The sequence below is a fragment of the Squalius cephalus genome, assembly GCF_949319135.1.
Source record: "Squalius cephalus genome assembly, chromosome: 24".
Lineage (NCBI taxonomy): Eukaryota > Metazoa > Chordata > Actinopteri > Cypriniformes > Leuciscidae > Squalius > Squalius cephalus.
Window position 1 is genome coordinate 27,306,606 of NC_137145.1, and position 22,498 is coordinate 27,329,103.

Sequence of the window (22,498 nt, forward strand, 5' to 3'; positions counted from 1 at the left end):
AGCCAAAGTATACAACAAGTGAAGAAACTTGTTTTGCCAATGTACCTTGCCAGATGAAGGTAAATAAAGTGATTGTTTACCGCACATCTTCGTTTCAAAATCTGATTCCTCAATGCAGGTCTTCTGAAATCTCAAGGGTCAGTTTTCTGTTATAAATCTTTAAACAAAAGCTTCTCTGCGTTGACGAGAGGAGAATGTGTGGTATGGCTGTAAACTAACCGAGGTTTTCACCATAATGGATCCTATCGATGTTCACGTCTGCGTTTCTCTCACAGTAACCCTGAACCACAGCATCTGGTTAGCAGTGGCCCGTACTGGTTCACTACATGATGTATGCATGAAGTTTTTCATGAAGCACTGTGAATAAACAGTCCTTCTCTGGTTTGATTGGCTGAGTTGTGTCCTGAAATGAAGAGGCAGGAGTAATGAATGCTCATGAAGGTTTTAGGAACGCCATGTATTATCTTTTATCTACACCATTTATTTTTCTCCAGTGCATGGAAGCAAAGTCTCAAAAGACTGGCACAAATCATAACTAACTATCCATAACTTAATGAATCTACAATGAGTCTGAGGCTACTGTTTTAAGCTCGAGTGTATTCTGGTCTCGGAGAAGCGAACACTACACGGCCCCTCAGGAGCCCCGGCCTCACGGTATTTCCAGTTTCAGATTTACTGAGGATTTTAAATATACATTTCTAATCGATTTATACCGATAAAATATGAGTTTGGCATAACTAGAAAAACTTTATAAATACCCCTGGAATTATATGATATTGGGGTGAATTAAAATAAGAAATATCTGGATTTTTAGTCGTCTTGTCTTATTGTTTTTATATTTGTAAGTCATCTTGAGCCCCTTAGACATATTCTGAGGACCACACTGCCCTGGGGCCTCTATTAGACACATTTGAACTCATAATTTCTAATAATTACGTAAGATCTTGAGTAATTTCTAATACCAACAGCAACACTATTACAGTAAGATTGTAACGCTTAATATAAACATTTTAATTTTAACAATATAAAAAAACTGTATGAAACAATTAAATGGGATTCTTTGCAGATTAAAGATTTTAGGAACTCAAAATCAAATGTTAGTTTTGTGTTTAATAACTTTTACTACATTAAAAGGACACATTTGCATCTGTTCTCAGAACAGCTTCCATCGCCCGCTGGGGAATTGTGGGTAATGTAGTTGTTTGAACTCTTTCTCACGCTCCACGCGCGCTGTCTCTCCGTGAACTCCGCACTACTAATCCCATACGTCATCTGACAGGCATGTGCCGTTTAAATGCTCAGTTTCCTTCTCAAAACATTCGTCTCAGCAGATTGTCGGTTTGTCTGGTTTTGGTAAGTTTATTATTAAAACTTTCTTTTTAGATGAGCTTATATTTAAAAAGTAAAGCAACACGCGATATTCACTGAAGCGCATGCGGATATGTAAACAGATAACGTTAGCCACATATCCAACAGTGTTGTTCATGACAGACTGAGCTGGTGTGAAGGCATGTCAGTGTATGCAGTAATGAATCATGTTAATCTGTCTCGCGGTAAAGACTAAACGCATATACTTTTACATATACTGGCGGGTCTTAAAATGATGCTCTCACACATCCACATTCGTGCTATGATCATATGATTGTAGAGAAACTGCAGGTGTCTTAAACTGAGAATAGACATATTTCACTATTGGACACTGGATATGAATGTGTTTTCCCCGTAGCAGGGCTCATATAATAACACCTGATGATGTCAGGTGACTTCCAGAGGTGTCTTCACACAGCAGAGATGATATTACGAGCTTCAGCTTATCAGTGAATGGCGTTTATATGCAGAAGCAAGAGAATTATGGGCATTAATGCTCTTTTGACAGAACATGTTTTGTTTGTCCAGACCACAAACAACAGGAAACATAATCTACTTACATTGCGTGTTTACAGGATTTAGTGATGATTAGAGTTGCTGTTTCTGAATAACTTTGCTTCTGTGTGCTGAATATGTGGATGATCATGTGGATGACACACACACACACACACACACACACACACACACATCTGGTTCACTATTTTTGTGGGAACTATCCATAGACATATAGCCGAATGTTTTATAGACTGTACATTATTTCCTCTTACTCTTAACTCTACCCCTAAACTTACCCATCACACACACACACACACACACACACACAAAAACAGTAGTGGCCAAAAGTGACGTCCGGAGGGGATATTTTATTTTTTATTACTTTACAACTTTGATTAAGCGATGCATTTTTAAAAATATTATTATAATAGATTTTTCTATTTTTTATTAAAGGAGAACTCCGGTCAATTTTAACATTGAGCTCATTTTTTTGTACATTTGGAGTGCTGTCAATACAGAGAACTACGACAAAAAACGGTGTTGCCTACACCGAGTTATTCTATTTTTAAAATTTGCACCCTGTTGACTTCAATAGGGCAAGTAGTAAGCCTGCTTTTTAGCCTTTTAACATCCTTTAAGTGTCATTACAAGTGCACAGAAAATGTGAGTGATTCCTTCCGAGTGAACACGGGTGGATCTGACTGCAGTAGATGTTAGAGATATTAATAAAAACGAAGTTAATTCAGCCAGCGCTCATACCTTTGTTTACATTCTGTTTTCGGTGGAAGGCCATAGTAATCGATTGTCGAGTTCACGCGCGTGATCATTGGTAACTAAACCTATGCGCGTGAACTCGACAATCGATTACTATGGCCTTCCACCGAAAACAGAATGTAAACAAAGGTATGAGCGCTGGCTGAATTAACTTCGTTTTTATTAATATCTCTAACATCTACTGCAGTCAGATCCACCCGTGTTCACTCGGAAGGAATCACTCACATTTTCTGTGCACTTGTAATGACACTTAAAGGATGTTAAGAGGCTAAAAAGCAGGCTTACTACTTGCCCTATTGAAGTCAACAGGGTGCAAATTTTAAAAATAGAATAACTCGGTGTAGGCAACACCGATTTTTGTCGTTGTTCTCTGTATTGACAGCACTCCAAATGTACAAAAAAATGAGCTCAATGTTAAAATTGACCGGAGTTCTCCTTTAAGTAGTTTAAATGTGAAGGAAAAACAAAACACTAAACTTGGTTATGGTATTTATCTGGCAAAATTATTTGGCAAAAAATAGTCAAACTACATGTTTTATTTTACTATGTAAAGAAAATGCATAGAAAAACAATAAACCTTACAGGAAAAAACATACACTGACTACGACACAATCAGTCATTAATATTTCATTGGTTCTCTCTTGATCATAATTTCTTGTGTGACAGCCTGGCCAAAAATTAAGCTGCAACAACTACGCATTAGCCTATGCTTACAATATCTTGAACACATTTTTAATAAAAGGTGATGATAATGTAACTATGTGGAAGTTCTTGTCAGGGGCTGTGAGTGTCCTGCCGGATGTGTGTCCACGTTACTCACAGGACAGGAATCTGTGTGACGCTTTAGAGTGTGTGTGTGACATGCCTCATCACGTCTCATCATGTGTCATCGTGTCTTATCCAGTCATCTGTATGTGCAGAGTTTGAAGTGTCATGTCTACCTTTTGACACAGGACATTGATATTGAAGTTTCGTCCTCCTGTGGAAGGTCTTCTGCTGTTTGGCTGTTAGTGTGGTGATTCAGAGGAGGAAATCATCTTTCTTGCTGAAGCGTCTCAGATCTCGTCTGTGTGTCCGTCTGTACAGGTGATGACGGCTTAATCGAAGCTCAGCATCATGGATGAGGACAGCAAACCGTTACTGGGATCGGTGCGAGCTGGGGAGTATTACACTGATTCACTGGACCCCAAACAGAGGAGGTACTGTGTGTGTGTGTGTGTGTGTGTGTGTGTGTGTGTGTGTGTGTGTGTGTGCGTGTGCGCGTGTACAGGTTTATATTACATTGTGTAACCAAATGTCCCCACAAGGATAGTGAAACCTGAGATCACCATTATGGTGACCAGTCAGCGGTTCCCCACGAGGGAAATGGGTTAATAAACATACAGAATTAAAAAATTTAAAAAAGAATTAAAAGAATTAAAAAAAGTTTTGTCTGATGGGTAGGGTTAGTGTGTGTGTGTGAGTGAGATGGGTAGGGTTAGTGTGTGTGTGTGTGTGTGTGTGAGTGAGATGGGTAGGGTTAGTGTGTGTGTGTGTGTGTGTGTGATGGGTAGGTTTATTGGTCGGTTAGTGTAAGAGGAGAGAATATACAGTTTGTACAGTATAAAAACCATTATGTCAATGGAGAGTCCCTTCAAAAGATAGTGACCCTGAGTGTGAGTGAGAGTGTGTGTATCCACCAAAATTCCATAATTTAGTTTATTCATGAATACTTTCCACCCTCTCTCTGACCCTTACAATTTAACTAAACTATTTAGGTTTCCTTCCAGAACTAATTAGCAATAGCGGCATGATTGAATTAACTCAGTCTGGTATTTCACAATCAATGTCTAAGATGTAGCGCTGTGTGCAGTGTGCTTCAGAACAATAACCCCCTAGTGCTGCTTAGAGCGTGTGTGTGGATTACATTAGCTCATTTACACAGTATCACACAACACACTAATGCAGGGTCGCTGCCCAATCCTGTTCTCGTTGACTAATGCCCAGTGTACAGTAACAGCTCTTCCCAGACATGTGTGCGGAGCAGCGTCCTTCTGTAGATCAGCTTTCTCACTCCGAGAGGCTCCTGAACCCTGTGTGCTCCTCTGTCCTTCAGGCCGTTCCATGTGGAGCCGAGGAACATCGTGGAGGACTCGTCGGCCCAGGAGAGGGTTTCTGCTGAAGCTGCGGTGCTGAGCAGCCGAGTCCACTACTACAGCCGTCTCACCGGCTCCTCAGACCGACTGCTGGTGGGTCACCGTCCACATCTCACTACCGACACCAGCACAGGCTCCACAAGGGCTGTTCTGTGTGAGGACAAACATGACAATAGCAACAACAGGTTTATGAGGTTTATTAAAGGGATGGTTCACCCAAAAATTATATTTACCCTATGATTTACTCACCCTCAAGTTATCCTAGGTGTATATGACTTTCTTCTTTCAGGCGAACACAATCTGAGTTATATTAATAAATGTCCTGGCTCTTCCAAGCTTTATAATGGCAGTGAATGGCCGTTTCTGTTTTGAAGTCCATCAAAGTGCATCTATCCATGATAAAAGTGCATCTATCCATGATAAAGTGCATCTATCCATGATAAAAGTTCATCTATCCATGATAAAAGTGCATCTATCCATGATAAAAGTTCATCTATCCATGATAAAAGCGCATCTATCCATCATAAAAGTGCATTTATCCATGATAAAAGTGCATCTATGCATCATAAAAGTGCATTTATCCATCATAAAAGTGTATCTATCCATGATAAAAGTGCATCTAAAAGTGCATCTATCCATGATAAAAGTGCATCTATCCATGATAAAAGTGCATCTATCCATGATAAAAGCGCATCTATCCATCATAAAAGTGCATTTATCCATGATAAAAGTGCATCTATGCATCATAAAAGTGCATCCATGATAAAAGTGCATCTAAAAGTGCATCTATCCATAATTAAAGTGCATCTATCCATGATAAAAGTGCATCTATCCATGATAAAAGTGCATCTATCCATCATAAAAGTGCATCTATCCATGATAAAAAGTGCATCTATACATCATAAAAGTGCATTTATCCATCATAAAAGTGCATTTATCCATGATAAAAGTGCATCTAAAAGTGCATCTATCCATGATAAAAGTGCATCTATCCATGATAAAAGTGCATCTAAAAGTGCATCTATCCATGATAAAGTGCATCTATCCAACATAAAAGTTCATCTATCCATGATAAAAGTGCATCTATCCATGATAAAAGTTAATCTATCCATGATAAAAGTGCATCTATCCATCATAAAAGTGCATTTATCCATGATAAAAGTGCATCTATGCATCATAAAAGTGCATCCATGATAAAAGTGCATCTAAAATTGCATCTATCCATAATTAAAGTGCGTCTATCCATGATAAAAGTGCATCTATCCATGATAAAAGTGCATCTATCCATGATAAAAGTGCATCTATACATCATAAAAGTGCATTTATCCATCATACAAGTGTATCTGTCCATCATAAAAGTGTATCTATCCATGATAAAAGTGCATCTAAAAGTGCATCTATCCATGATAAAAGTGCATCTATCCATGATAAAAGCGCATCTATCCATCATAAAAGTGCATTTATCCATGATAAAAGTGCATCTATGCATCATAAAAGTGCATCCATGATAAAAGTGCATCTAAAAGTGCATCTATCCATAATTAAAGTGCATCTATCCATGATAAAAGTGCATCTATCCATCATAAAAGTGCATCTATCCATGATAAAAAGTGCATCTATACATCATAAAAGTGCATTTATCCATCATAAAAGTGCATTTATCCATGATAAAAGTGCATCTAAAAGTGCATCTATCCATGATAAAAGTGCATCTATCCATGATAAAAGTGCATCTAAAAGTGCATCTATCCATGATTAAAGTGCATCTATCCATGATTAAAGTGCATTTATCCAACATAAAAGTGTATCTATCCATCATAAAAGTGCATTTATCCATGATAAAAGTGCATCTAAAAGTGCATCTATCCATTATAAAAGTGCATCTATCCATTATAAAAGTGCATCTATCCATCATTAAAGTGCATCTATCCATTATAAAAGTGCATCTATCCATTATAAAAGTGCATCTATCCATTATAAAATGCATCTATCCATAAGTGCATCTATCCATGATAAAAGTGCATCTATCATGATAAAAGTGCATCTATCCATGATAAAAGTGCATCTATCCATGATAAAAGTGCATCTATCATGATAAAAGTGCATCTATCCATGATAAAAGTGCATCTAAAAGTGCATCTATCCATTATAAAAGTGCATCTATCCATTATAAAAGTGCATCTATAAAAGTCCATCTATCCATTATAAAAGTGCATCTATCCATTATAAAAGTGCATCTATCCATCATAAAAGTGCATCTATCCATGATTAAAGTGCATCTAAAAGTGCATCTATCCATGATAAAAGTGCATCTATACATCATAAAAGTGCATTTATCCATCATAAAAGTGTATCTATCCATCATAAAAGTGCATTTATCCATGATAAAAGTGTATCTAAAAGTGCATCTATCCATGATAAAAGTGCATCTATCCATCATTAAAGTGCATCTAAAAGTGCATCTATCCATCATTAAAGTGCATCTATCCATCATTAAAGTGCATCTAAAAGTGCATCTATCCATCATTAAAGTGCATCTAAAAGTGCATCTATCCATCATTAAAGTGCATCTATCCATGATTAAAGTGCATCTATCCATGATTAAAGTGCATCTATCCATCATTAAAGTGCATCTATCCATCATTAAAGTGCATCTAAAAGTGCATCTATCCATCATTAAAGTGCATCTATCCATGATTAAAGTGCATCTATCCATCATTAAAGTGCATCTATCCATCATTAAAGTGCATCTATCCATCATTAAAGTGCATCTAAAAGTGCATCTATCCATCATTAAAGTGCATCTATCATGATAAAAGTGCATCTATCCATGATTAAAGTGCATCTATCCATCATTAAAGTGCATCTATCCATCATTAAAGTGCATCTATCCATCATTAAAGTGCATCTATCCGGGGAGTTAATAAAGGCCTTCTGAGGCGAAGCTATGCGTTCGTGTAAGAAAAATATACATTTTTAACATGTTACAAAGTAAAATAACTAGCTTCCTGCCAAACAAACTCTACTTACGCCTAAAGCTCAACTTGTGCAATTTGTGACGTCAGAGGTAGCGTAGTGCTCTAGTGTGTTTTTCAGTGCTTTCTGCAAAACTTTTTTTTGTGGGCTAAAAGGTCCATTGTCTGTTGTCAGTAGTGTAGTGATGTATGAAGCGCAGCTCACACAGAAGTCACTTTCACACTTCCCGTTGGTCAACACAACACGTCCACATTACAAAACCTGCGTGGGGAAGTTCTCTGCTCCCCTCGTGAAATTCACAATCGCATGGATTCCTATTGAAATTACTGGATTTTAACCTCACAAATTCACAGAACAACAGTAAAAGACCACCTTAAAATACAGTACAAATGAAAAGAGAATTTAGGATAAAGTATTCAACACAATTGTAAATAATATATTTAGAATGTCTTTCATTCATTCATAACATTCATTCTACCGGTTTCCAATATTGGTTTCCAATGGTTTAAATGGATAGTTTACCCAAAAATTTTAATCCAGTCATTGTGTACTCAGACTCATGTAATTTCTTTTATACAGCATATAATACAGGTTTGGATCGACATGAGAGACAGATTTTCAGTTTTACCCGTAAGCTTGCACTGTGACTAACAGAACAGAGGATTGAGTTGTTAATGGTAATTGTTAGTCAGTTAGACTGTGAGATCGTGCTGTTGTTTGAGGACTACATCATCTTTATCCTGCCTCATTTCACTGATATTTATGCTGTTTTGAATCGGTGTATAATTACATTTTCCAGTGGCTTTGATTTTCCTTTTTTGTTTATCCTGGTTTGGTTTGTGGAGGATGCATTTCTAAAACCAGATTAGCACGGTCTTCAACCATGAACTTCTCTCCCAGCTGTATTTTAGGACAGTGTATCAGTTGTTTGGGGACTCCTGCAGTCTGTGATCTTAGTCCTGTACTGTGATGTAATGCATTTGTTTATGCACCTTATCTTCCTCAGGCACCGCCAGACCATGTGATTCCTTCTCTTGAGGACATCTATGTCTACAGTCCACTGGGAACAGCATTCAAAGTTCAGGGAGGCGACAGTACTGCCAAAAACCCCAGCATTGTTACAATGTAAGACCAATCTCAAAAAGGCTTTGAATGCAGTGCTTTTCACACCCAGTCATGAAGTCATGAATGCCAAAGCTAAACGCAGCCAGAGTGTTATGTCTGGTTGATTACTAATAGACAACCAATCAGAAAACTAAGCAATACTTGCCTTGTTAAATATTCACAGCTTTGCCATATGGAACACTATGATGGGAACATCTATATTAAGTATACCATGGGGAATAAAACAAGTAAGTTTACTTTTTTTGTGTGTGTACTGTATTTATTTTACTGTCTGCAGGCTATTATGAAGATAAATAATTTCTGGCTGTCTTTTAGGCTGGTTTCACTCTGGGCATCATCATCATAGTTCTCATGGGCCTGCTGACGCTTTACTGCTGCTACAGGGTATTAAAGTCCACAAAGTCCATACGTAAGCCAACCACATGACTTCACTCAAATAAACAGCCATTTTTTCACATTTTTACACCCGCAATACACAATGCTCATCTTATGAAAGATATATGCACCAATGCTAAATTTTTTACATTTATAATTATTAGCTAACTGTGTGATTTGTATATGTACATTTCTGAAATGCATAACTTGGACAGTCACCTCTGATTACAGATCACTAAATTGTAATGTAGACATGCACTTTCTGTAAAGCAGCTTTGAAACAATATGTATTGTGAAAAGCGCTGTACAGATAATTGTGAATTGAATTGAATTGAATATAGGTTAATATATCATGAAGTTAATAATTTAATTTGATCATTCTCATATTAATGTGCAATGAGAAGCATTATGACCCTAATTTGGGTGGGGGGTTTAGTGTGCGTGTAAGCGAACCTCATTGGTTCTTGCAGAAGCTCAAACGTGTTGCGTAACACGAGAATGGACCTCATTGGTTCTTGCAGAAACTCAAACGTGTTGCGTAACACGAGAATGGACCTCATTGGTTCTTGCAGAAGCTCAAACGTGCTGCGAAACACGAGAATGAACCTCATTGGTTCTTGCTGAAGCTCAAACGTGCTGCGTAACACGAGAATGGACCTCATTGGTTCTTGCTGAAGCTCAAACGTGCTGCGTAACACGAGAATGAACCTCATTGGTTCTTGCTGAAGCTCAAACGTGCTGCGTAACACGAGAATGGACCTCATTGGTTCTTGCAGAAGCTCAAACGTGTTGCGTAACACGAGAATGGACCTCATTGGTTCTTGCAGAAGCTCAAACGTGCTGCGAAACACGAGAATGAACCTCATTGGTTCTTGCTGAAGCTCAAACGTGCCGCGTGACACGAGAATGGACCTCATTGGTTCTTGCTGAAGCTCAAACGTGCCGCGTGACACGAGAATGGACCTCATTGGTTCTTGCTGAAGCTCAAACGTGCTGCGAAACACGAGAATGAACCTCATTGGTTCTTGCAGAAGCTCAAACGAGCTGCGTAACACGAGAATGAACCTCATTGGTTCTTGCTGAAGCTCAAACGTGCCGCGTGACACGAGAATGGACCTCATTGGTTCTTGCTGAAGCTCAAACGTGCTGCGTAACACGAGAATGGACCTCATTGGTTCTTGCTGAAGCTCAAACGTGCCGCGTGACACGAGAATGGACCTCATTGGTTCTTGCTGAAGCTCAAACGTGCCGCGTGACACGAGAATGGACCTCATTGGTTCTTGCTGAAGCTCAAACGTGCTGCGTAACACGAGAATGGACCTCATTGGTTCTTGCAAAAGCTCAAACGTGTTGCGTAACATGAGAATGGACCTCATTGGTTCTTGCAGAAGCTCAAACGTGTTGCGTAACATGAGAATGGACCTCATTGGTTCTTGCTGAAGCTCAAATGTGCTGCGTAACACGAGAATGGACCTCATTGGTTCTTGCAGAAGCTCAAACGTGTTGCGTAACATGAGAATGGACCTCATTGGTTCTTGCTGAAGCTCAAATGTGCTGCGTAACACGAGAATGGACCTCATTGGTTCTTGCTGAAGCTCAAATGTGCTGCGTAACACGAGAATGGACCTCATTGGTTCTTGAAGAAGCTCAAACGTGCTGCGTAACACGAGAATGGACCTCATTGGTTCTTGCAAAAGCTCAAATGTGCTGCGCAACACAAGAATGGACCTCATTGGTTCTTGCAGAAGCTCAAACGTGTTGCGTAACATGAGAATGGACCTCATTGGTTCTTGCTGAAGCTCAAATGTGCTGCGTAACACGAGAATGAACCTCATTGGTTCTTGAAGAAGCTCAAACGTGCTGCGCAACACAAGAATGGACCTCATTGGTTCTTGAAGAAGCTCAAACGTGCTGCGTAACACGAGAATGGACCTCATTGGTTCTTGCAGAAGCTCAAACGTGCTGCGAAACATGAGAATGAACCTCATTGGTTCTTGAAGAAGCTCAAACGTGCTGCGTGACACGAGAATGGACCTCATTGGTTCTTGCAGAAGCTCAAACGTGCTGCGAAACATGAGAATGAACCTCACTGGTTCTTGCAGAAGCTCAAACGTGCTGCGTAAGACGAGAATGAACCTCATTGGTTCTTGCAAAAGCTCAAACGTGCTGCGTGACACGAGAATGGACCTCATTGGTTCTTGCAGAAGCTCAAACGTGTTGCGTAACATGAGAATGGACCTCATTGGTTCTTGCTGAAGCTCAAATGTGCTGCGTAACACGAGAATGAACCTCATTGGTTCTTGAAGAAGCTCAAACGTGCTGCGCAACACAAGAATGGACCTCATTGGTTCTTGAAGAAGCTCAAACGTGCTGCGTAACACGAGAATGGACCTCATTGGTTCTTGCAGAAGCTCAAACGTGCTGCGAAACATGAGAATGAACCTCATTGGTTCTTGAAGAAGCTCAAACGTGCTGCGTGACACGAGAATGGACCTCATTGGTTCTTGCAGAAGCTCAAACGTGCTGCGCAACACAAGAATGGACCTCACTGGTTCTTGCAGAAGCTCAAATGTGCTGCGTAAGACGAGAATGAACCTCATTGGTTCTTGCAGAAGCTCAAACGTGCTGCGTAACACGAGAATGGACCTCATTGGTTCTTGAAGAAGCTCAAACGTGCTGCGTAACACGAGAATGGACCTCATTGGTTCTTGCAGAAGCTCAAATGTGCTGCGTAAGACGAGAATGAACCTCATTGGTTCTTGCAGAAGCTCAAACGTGCTGCGTAACACGAGAATGAACCTCATTGGTTCTTGAAGAAGCTCAAACGTGCTGCGTAACACGAGAATGGACCTCATTGGTTCTTGCAGAAGCTCAAATGTGCTGCGTAAGACGAGAATGAACCTCATTGGTTCTTGCAGAAGCTCAAACGTGCTGCGTAACACGAGAATGAACCTCATTGGTTCTTGAAGAAGCTCAAACGTGCTGCGTAACACGAGAATGGACCTCATTGGTTCTTGCAGAAGCTCAAACGTGCTGCGAAACATGAGAATGAACCTCACTGGTTCTTGCAGAAGCTCAAACGTGCTGCGTAAGACGAGAATGAACCTCATTGGTTCTTGCAAAAGCTCAAACGTGCTGCGCAACACAAGAATGGACCTCACTGGTTCTTGCAGAAGCTCAAATGTGCTGCGTAAGACGAGAATGAACCTCATTGGTTCTTGCAGAAGCTCAAACGTGCTGCGTAACACGAGAATGGACCTCATTGGTTCTTGAAGAAGCTCAAACGTGCTGCGTAACACGAGAATGGACCTCATTGGTTCTTGCAAAAGCTCAAACGTGCTGCGCAACACAAGAATGGACCTCACTGGTTCTTGCAGAAGCTCAAATGTGCTGCGTAAGACGAGAATGAACCTCATTGGTTCTTGCAGAAGCTCAAACGTGCTGCGTAACACGAGAATGAACCTCATTGGTTCTTGAAGAAGCTCAAACGTGCTGCGTAACACGAGAATGGACCTCATTGGTTCTTGCAGAAGCTCAAACGTGCTGCGAAACATGAGAATGAACCTCACTGGTTCTTGCAGAAGCTCAAACGTGCTGCGTAAGACGAGAATGAACCTCATTGGTTCTTGCAAAAGCTCAAACGTGCTGCGCAACACAAGAATGGACCTCATTGGTTCTTGCAGAAGCTCAAACGTGCTGCGTAACACGAGAATGAACCTCATTGGTTCTTGAAGAAGCTCAAACGTGCTGCGTAACACGAGAATGGACCTCATTGGTTCTTGCAGAAGCTCAAACGTGCTGCGAAACATGAGAATGAACCTCACTGGTTCTTGCAGAAGCTCAAACGTGCTGCGTAAGACGAGAATGAACCTCATTGGTTCTTGCAAAAGCTCAAACGTGCTGCGTAACACGAGAATGGACCTCATTGGTTCTTGCAGAAGCTCAAACGTGCTGCGAAACATGAGAATGAACCTCACTGGTTCTTGCAGAAGCTCAAACGTGCTGCGTAAGACGAGAATGAACCTCATTGGTTCTTGCAGAAGCTCAAACGTGCTGCGTAACACGAGAATGGACCTCATTGGTTCTTGAAGAAGCTCAAACGTGCTGCGTAACACGAGAATGGACCTCATTGGTTCTTGCAAAAGCTCAAACGTGCTGCGCAACACAAGAATGGACCTCACTGGTTCTTGCAGAAGCTCAAATGTGCAGCGTAACACGAGAATGGACCTCATTGGTTCTTGCAAAAGCTCAAATGTGCTGCGCAACACAACAATGGACCTCATTGGTTCTTGCAGAAGCTCAAACGTGCAGCGTAACACGAGAATGGACCTCATTGGTTCTTGCAGAAGCTCAAATGTGCAGCGTAACACGAGAATGGACCTCATTGGTTCTTGCAAAAGCTCAAATGTGCTGCGCAACACAAGAATGGACCTCATTGGTTCTTGCAGAAGCTCAAACGTGCAGCGTAACATGAGAATGGACCTCACTGGTTCTTGCAGAAGCTCAAATGTGCAGCGTAACACGAGAATGGACCTCATTGGTTCTTGCAAAAGCTCAAATGTGCTGCGCAACACAAGAATGGACCTCATTGGTTCTTGCAGAAGCTCAAACGTGCAGCGTAACACGAGAATGGACCTCATTGGTTCTTGCAAAAGCTCAAATGTGCAGCGTAACACGAGAATGGACCTCACTGGTTCTTGCAGAAGCTCAAATGTGCAGCGTAACACGAGAATGGACCTCATTGGTTCTTGCAAAAGCTCAAATGTGCTGCGCAACACAAGAATGGACCTCATTGGTTCTTGCTGAAGTTCAAACGTGCAGCGTAACACGAGAATGGACCTCATTGGTTCTTGCAAAAGCTCAAACGTGCTGCGTAACACGAGAATGGACCTCATTGGTTCTTGAAGAAGCTCAAACGTGCTGCGTAACACGAGAATGGACCTCATTGGTTCTTGCAGAAGCTCAAATGTGCTGCGCAACACAAGAATGGACCTCATTGGTTCTTGAAGAAGCTCAAACGTGCTGCGTAAGACGAGAATGAACCTCATTGGTTCTTGCAGAAGCTCAAACGGACCTCATTGGTTCTTGAAGAAGCTCAAACGTGCTGCGTAAGACGAGAATGGACCTCATTGGTTCTTGCAAAAGCTCAAACGGACCTCATTGGTTCTTGAAGAAGCTCAAATGTGCTGCGCAACACAAGAATGGACCTCATTGGTTCCTGAAGAAGCTCAAACGTGCTGCGCAACACAAGAATGGACCTCACTGGTTCTTGCAGAAGCTCAAATGTGCTGCGTAAGACGAGAATGAACCTCATTGGTTCTTGCAGAAGCTCAAACGTGCTGCGTAACACGAGAATGGACCTCACTGGTTCTTGCAGAAGCTCAAATGTGCTGCGTAAGACGAGAATGAACCTCATTGGTTCTTGCAGAAGCTCAAACGTGCTGCGTAACACGAGAATGAACCTCATTGGTTCTTGCAGAAGCTCAAACGTGCAGCGTAACACGAGAATGGACCTCATTGGTTCTTGCAAAAGCTCAAACGTGCAGCGTAACACGAGAATGGACCTCATTGGTTCTTGCAAAAGCTCAAATGTGCTGCGCAACACAAGAATGGACCTCATTGGTTCTTGCAGAAGCTCAAACGTGCAGCGTAACACGAGAATGGACCTCATTGGTTCTTGCAAAAGCTCAAACGTGCTGCGTAACACGAGAATGGACCTCATTGGTTCTTGAAGAAGCTCAAATGTGCTGCGCAACACAAGAATGGACCTCATTGGTTCTTGAAGAAGCTCAAACGTGCTGCGTAAGACGAGAATGAACCTCATTGGTTCTTGCAGAAGCTCAAACGGACCTCATTGGTTCTTGAAGAAGCTCAAACGTGCTGCGTAAGACGAGAATGGACCTCATTGGTTCTTGCAAAAGCTCAAACGGACCTCATTGGTTCTTGCAGAAGCTCAAATGTGCTGCGCAACACAAGAATGGACCTCATTGGTTCCTGAAGAAGCTCAAACGTGCTGCGTAACACAAGAATGGACCTCATTGGTTCTTGTTGAAGCTCAAACGTGCTGCGTAAGACGAGAATGAACCTCATTGTATCTCGCACGTCAAGAAAACATGCTTGATCTTCTGTTCACCACAACTGATGTGTGAGTTGATCAATGTTTATATGTGAATAAAAGCCTAAATTCCATCTGTTCATCATATAAAACAATGAGAAATTTTGGACTAAACTGCTCAATTCATATGGATTAGTTTTATGATCTCTTACGATCTGAAGCATCAAAGGGGTAGTCGCGTAGCTGTCAATGGAGGGACAGAAAGCTCTCAGAAGATGAGAGATTTTTGTGTTCTGAAGATGAACGAAAGCCTTACGGGTTTGGAATGACATGAGGGTGAATAAATGATGACAGAATTATAATTTTTAAGTGAACTATCCCTTTAACTTGTATAACCCTGCATTCTACAGTATTTCCATTATTGGGCAGGCTTATCAAGTGTTTAACCCTATAAAGCCTACTTTATCATATATATATATATATATATTGGGTGGGTTTTGAATAGCAATTGGGCTGGGTTTGTTACGCTAACCTGGCAACCCTGCACACACTGGACTGAAGCAACTTGGTTTACTTGATTATCCATACATAATTTTTCATTTTACATCAGGCTTTTGAGGAATGTTTATTTGTTCATCTCTCAGTCATTGCATTATGTTTTAAAACTACAGAGCTTTGACCATAACACTAAATAAATAAAGCATTTAAATATCATCTTACAAAGACATTTTTGGCAGATTAAGTGTGACAAATGATACTTATACGCATTTTATGTCAGTTGTCTGCTCTTCTAAAGATCTTGATGATTCCAAGCTATCAAAATTTCATCTAAATTTTTTGGCCATATAAATATCAGCATCTGATCCAAATTGCATATTTTTGCTCTGTTTGGGTCTCTTTGAGTTTGACCTCTATATTCTCACGATATCATACTATATGAGCCATAAACGCCAGATGTATCAAATATTATACTCCACAACAAACACTATTTTTCTTTTAGGATTCTTTGCCTTGATGTTCTATACAGGCCTAATGCTCCATTTCAAAAAATGGGATTTTCCTGATTTATTCCATATGTCAGGTTTACAGGGATTATTCTGTGTAATGTGCAGCTCTGTCTTTATAGCTTATATGGATACCTCAGACTGGGAGTTTCCTGACGTGTGTAAATATTACTTTGGGGCATTTGGAAAATGGTCGAGCCTCATCTTCTCACTGGTGTCACTGGTTGGTGCAATGGTGGTCTACTGGGTTCTCATGTCCAACTTCCTGTTCAACACAGGGAAATTCATTTACAGTAAGTGACAGTTGTCCCCACCATTCCTCGTGTTTTTCTGCCGTCCTTTAGCTGATGGGATGTTGATGTTTTCTTGGAAGATCTCTATAACTGCTTGTATATTTTGCATCCACAGACTATGTTCACAATGTCAGCTCATCAGATATTTTTGGCACAAATGGAACAGACAGAGGTGAGTCGTCATAGTGATTTATTATGATTATGATTATTATTATTAGTAGTAATTGGTTTGAAGACGTGAGCCTGGTCTTTTGGATTCCTCGAATAATACCCAGGGTTAAATGGTTTGATTCTTTTTTCTTTTTTTTCGCAAAAAGCTGTATTTTATTTGAACAAAACTTAGTATTTCAGGGCATCGTTCCATTGACACTTACCAAGTAATTTTGAGACGGCACCATCGAGTGGTTGGGAAGCTATGCATGAATCATGAGTCTGTCAGCCATATTGCCTAGAGAAGGTTTTTGCCAATCCTCTTACAAATTTTGACCGTTCTTTGCACCGTTTAATTTTCAGACATGGCCTCACAAAAATTATTCACTATATTTTTATATTCCAAACCACTATAACAAATGTGATCATGAAGATCACAAAATGCAAGTATCTACTGAAATGAAATTGTAAAAATTCATTTTTTTGTTTTTTTGTTGCTTTTAAAAAAATCTACTTAAATCTAACTTTAGAGCTGATTTGCCTGAAACATATAGTTTTTTCAAACATTGGTCCAATATTGGGATGATTAGAGATGTTTAGACATGCTCATTTGGCTATTGAAGCTGCATTTCATGTCATTCATTCATTGCTTCAAAATGAGGTGTGTTTCTCTCGCACTAGTGATATGCCCGTATCCAGATGTGGACCCAGACTGGAACAGCAGCTCTCTCCTGAACGATGTGAGTGGGAACAGCACAGGTCTTGTGTTTGACCTCTGGTGGAGTAAAACCAACACCATCCCGTTTTACCTCATCGCTCTGCTGCTGCCGCTGCTCAACTTCCGCTCCGCCTCCTTCTTCGCCAGGTTCACTTTCCTAGGTATGGCCTTTATTTTCCCTGCAAGAGGGCTAATGCTTCATGAAAAATAGTTTTTTAGGCAAGAAAGACATCAAGGCATTTGGCAGATGCACATGTATCCACTAGGAATTGAGGGTGTAATAAGTTTTGCTATATTAGTCTGTCATGTGTGTATTAGTATAGACTGGATGTTGGGGGTACTAGTTTTATTAATGATCTTGCACTCCAAGACAAGTATTTTGGACTTGATCTGATCTGGGATGGTGAGATAGTGGAAGGAGCGTAGCAGAGATGTGATGTGAAAATACTTGGAGAGGTTAAATGTTGAACTGGGTCAGTTGCATCGGTCAAGAAGACCGAGCAGAGAAAGACTCTCAAAATCATGAGTTTCTGGTCTATTGAAATGGAATAATCTTGCCGGTGGTGTTTTAGGACTGATATGAACAGCAGCTTGTGTTTTCAGCAGTGTCAACCTGTTGTCTAAGAGGCTTTCATTGTTTTTCACAGGCACTATATCGGTGATCTATCTCATCTTTTTGGTCACGTATAAAGCTTTTCGACTGGGCTTTCACCTGGAGTTCCACTGGTTCGATTCTTCGAATCAGATTTTTGTTCCAGGTAAAGGAATCTTTTTTTCTTTTCCTCCAATCTTGCAACTTCTTGAGAAAGAAGTCATGAAATCACCTGTGAACACATTTTGAAGGCACATCTATGGTTCTTTATTCATTTCCTTTTTTACACGACTCTTACCCTTTTTTACTCAAAAGAGCCGAGCATCAAGCCACAAGCTCAGCGTTGTGTAGTTGAAGCTTAAGTTTCAGAAAGCTAATTCAACTTTGACCCCATTTGCTGTTTAACTTTTGAAACAACCAATAGCCCCTTTCACACAACAAGAATTTTTAATTGCCAGACAATTTGCTTGACATTAAATGTCCAATTTAAGTGCAAAATCAGGCATCCAAAGATCAAAAAGTTTAGCAAACCCGCATTTATTTTGTCCTTTCTTTTCCTTTTCTTTTGAGTTGAGTCATGTGAAAGAGAATTGTGGTGGTGTGAGTAAGCACGTACTGATTTATGTGAAATGTGTTGTTGTCTCTGGTTTGATTTAGAGTTCAGACCTCTGTTTGTTCAGCTGAGTGGAGTTCTCACATTAGCATTTTTCATTCACAACTGCGTCATCACGCTTATGAAGAGCAACAGACATCAAGAAAACAACGTGAGTGTTCTCCGCCTGTCTTCATCACTGCATGATTACTCACTCAGCACATTCATTTTCCACACATTATACTTGTGCGTTGTGTGCAAAAGTGACTGAGACAGATAGTGTTGCTAAGAAGACAGCGTTGAACTTTCTACAAAGGGGAAACAGGAGATGAGTCGTTGTGGTGGAGATTGAGCTGTCAGTAGGAACAGAAATAACCTCACTGTCAGCCGTTTTTCTGTCTACGTAATGATTCTTGGACATTTGTGTAGTTTGGTCATAACGCTTCATTTCACATTGTCTAGTCACTGAGCAAACAGGAAATGTTTATTATGGCAACATGAAGATTTCCTTTTTTTTTATATTTGAGTGAGTCTCACAAAACCTTTTCAAGAATACCCAGATAACATTTCAGCAACAAAATTGGTTATATACATACATATATTATATTATATTATATTATATTATATTATATTAATCATAAAATATATATATTTTTAAACCTAAACCGGGGTTCGTGAAGGAACCGCAGGGGGTTCACGAGCTGAAGAAAACCTAATCATTCATTAAATCAAATCTAACATTAAAATAATCAAATTGGCCTGAACAATGAATTTAAATAAATCTGAAATCGCGACTATATCTTATCAAATCAAAGAGTGTGATTTAACTGAAGAAGTATAAAGTCTGTTGTCCGTGTGTTTCAGAGTCTTCACTCACACACTTTCATTTACTCACATGCTGATTATCATATAGACCTTATTCAGAGCAGCGCCATGACCCGTATGAAAGCGAGGCTGTCTTTTCAATGAGATTCACTGTAAAAAGCTGTAAAAAGCTCAGAGATCACTCATAATTTTCCACAGATCATGTTGTCTTTAGTTTTTTGACTACTTAATTTTCTTGTAAAGCTATTTTTGCAGTGTTTCGTCAGCAGAACAATCCAAAAACACATTAAATATCTGTCTGTCTGTCTCTCACAGCCTCGCTTTCAGTCCCGTTGTTTTTTTTTGTTTTGTTTTTTTATCATTATTATCATCATAAAGTCTTTATTGTAGTATAATGCTAATGATGCGTTTACTGTTGTTCTAACCGCTGTTATTGGTGTGAGACTGTATGTGTGTGTGTGTGTGTGCTCTCAGGTGCGGGATCTGTCGTTGGCGTACCTGCTGGTGGGACTGACGTACCTGTATGTGGGAGTGCTGATCTTCGCTGCTTTCCCATCACCCCCGCTGTCGAAAAAGTGCATCGAACCGGTAAGACCTGCAGATGGAGCATCATAAACGCTCAGCCGATTGAAGTGCAGCCATTATATTAACCTTGACGCGGTCGTCTCCTCGATTGCAGAACTTCCTGGACAACTTTCCCAGCAGTGACGTCCTGGTGTTCGTGGCGAGGACCTTCCTCCTGTTCCAGATGACCACGGTGTATCCGCTGCTCGGGTACCTGGTGCGCGTGCAGCTCATGGGACAGCTCTTCGGGGACCATTACCCAGGGTCAGTAATAACTGTGGTCACTGATCACTATAATAACACAGGCTCACTATTAACTAACTACGACTTTTCGTTCAGTTCTGCAACATCATTACGCCACGGCCTCACTCATAAACCATTACAAAACCCCATGAAAATGATCATACTCAATGCTTGGAAATCATATATTATGAGCAGAACTGCCTGATTATTAGACGCACTGTATATTTATGAATGATTCGCATCAATCCCCAGTTTCCTCCATGTGTTTCTGCTGAACGTCCTGGTCGTCGGAGCTGGAGTTGTGACGGCCAGGTTTTACCCCAACATCGGCTCCATCATCAGGTAAGAGCAGTGCAGGATTGGCCGACAGGATCAGTTGGACTGGTGTTCTTGAACTGTGCTGTGTTTGCGGTCAGGTATTCGGGGGCCATCTGTGGCCTGGCTCTGGTGTTCGTGCTTCCCTCCCTGATCCACATGGTGTCTCTGAGACGCAGAGGAGAGCTGCGCTGGCCCTCGGCGCTCTTCCACGGCCTCCTCATCCTCCTCGGGGGGGCCAATCTGCTCGGACAGTTCGTCATGTGACAAGCTTTCGCAGGAGTCGAGTCTTGGTGCCGGAAGGATTGACCTACTAAACTCAAGAAACCCACTCGAAGGCACCAAACATCGAAGTTTTGACATTTGAAAAAAGTTATACATTTGTCATATTGCCTTTAACCGCTCTTACTAGCTCAAGACAAGCTATTTCAACAGGGATTTGATCATTTAAAAAAAAAAAAAATTGTATTTTTCTTTATAATCATAATAATCGGTTTAGTTGAATGCGGAGTGAAGACGCTTGTGTTACATGTGATGAGCAGATGAGGGTCACTCCTGGAGCTGTGCTGAACGCCAGTGGATTCTGCCTAACATCACTGTTGCTTCCAGTGAGAGCGAGATGAAGTCAGGTGACCTCGAAGCTCTCGACCCGGCCCTCGCTGTGACGGTGTTGCATCAGTGTACTGAAATATAACCTGCGTGATTAATGGATACATAAAGGGAAGCTTAAGTCTCTAGACTGAGTTACTGGCGCACATTTCCTGATGCCATTCTCCAGCTGAATCTGAGCGTACTGATGCATTCTGGGTGAGTTCATGTCACTTTATGAAGTATGTGCACAACAATAAGGGAAGCTTAAATTTGCACACTTTTGTGAGATTCCAAATCTTGAGTCACTTTTCTGTCTTATGTTCTTGTGTGTTTTTAAACCATTAAATTGAAGTGACATTGTAACCTTTCTATATTTGAACTTGCATTTCAGAGTATAAAATGAACAGCATAGTGAAACCCTCAAACAATCCAGTACAAGTGTTCTTGTTAAGAGAGGGTGTTTTAATGGTTTCCTTCATCATGTTTCAAAAGTGCAAAACTAAACATGCTGCTTTTTTACAGGAAAACTGTTGAATGTTATACAAGTAAATGTGTTTTCATATCGCAGACAAACATTTTTATTATAAAGTGTCGGAGGAAAAAAAAGAAAGTTTTAAACATCTGTTGTGAATAAAAAGAATAAACTGTTCATGTTCCATCAAAGTTATGACTTCACCCTGTCCATCATTCCCGGTCACACCTTAAGTAATCAACAACATCATCTCAGTTTCTGAAGTGGAAAAAGTCTGCTCTACACAAAGGAAAAGGCTCGTATATTTAGATGGAAAACTGCGGATTTATACTTTTCAGTTAAACTCTTAAAATACTTTTAAAATAGGGTGTTTATGAAATGTGAACCTGACTGTAATCAGAGTTATGATCGTGTCTTGTTCTGATTGATGTGAGAGTAGTTGATGAGCGTGTGAGAGTAGTTGATTAGCGTGTGTGTGTGTGTGTGTGTGCAGGCCAGCCGACACTCTTGCCTGGGCCCGGGACGAGATAATCTTAGATGGCCCCCCCGCGCCCAGATCTCTCCCTTTCCCTTGCTCTTCCTCTCCTCTGACTAGCATGAACTAACCATGAGCAATACATTTGTTACTGTATTTATTAATATTTGTCAATCTTAGTTAATAAAAATCCAGCTGTTCATTGTTTGTTCATGTTACTTCACAGTGCATTAACTATGTTAACAAATACATCTTTTGATTTCAATAATGTAGGCTATTAGTAGCCTAAATATTAACATTAACAATGCCACTATCTTGACCACTAATAACTCAAATATTACATATTTTTTCCACAAATATA

At 40.4% G+C, this 22,498-nt stretch overlaps 1 protein-coding gene across 2 annotated transcripts; it reads left to right on the top strand.

The window, feature by feature from the left end:
* Nucleotides 1–1,249: 1,249 nt before the first annotated feature.
* Nucleotides 1,250–21,856, top strand: slc38a9 (solute carrier family 38 member 9). Of its 2 annotated transcripts, none has more exons than XM_079862262.1 (15): nt 1,250–1,353; nt 3,724–3,836; nt 4,733–4,865; nt 8,755–8,873; nt 9,037–9,100; nt 9,189–9,282; nt 16,430–16,600; nt 16,716–16,772; nt 17,432–17,629; nt 18,116–18,226; nt 18,718–18,824; nt 19,952–20,065; nt 20,157–20,305; nt 20,537–20,626; nt 20,701–21,856. In XM_079862262.1, exons 2-15 carry the CDS (start codon nt 3,754–3,756, stop codon nt 20,864–20,866), a joined length of 1,656 nt encoding a protein of 551 aa, XP_079718388.1. In that variant the 5' UTR covers nt 1,250–1,353; nt 3,724–3,753; the 3' UTR covers nt 20,867–21,856. The 2 variants fall into 2 exon arrangements, with proteins under 2 accessions (XP_079718388.1, XP_079718389.1); XM_079862263.1 differs by having other exon boundaries at nt 1,286–1,353; nt 3,591–3,836.
* The last annotated feature ends 642 nt before the right edge of the window (nt 21,857–22,498 follow it).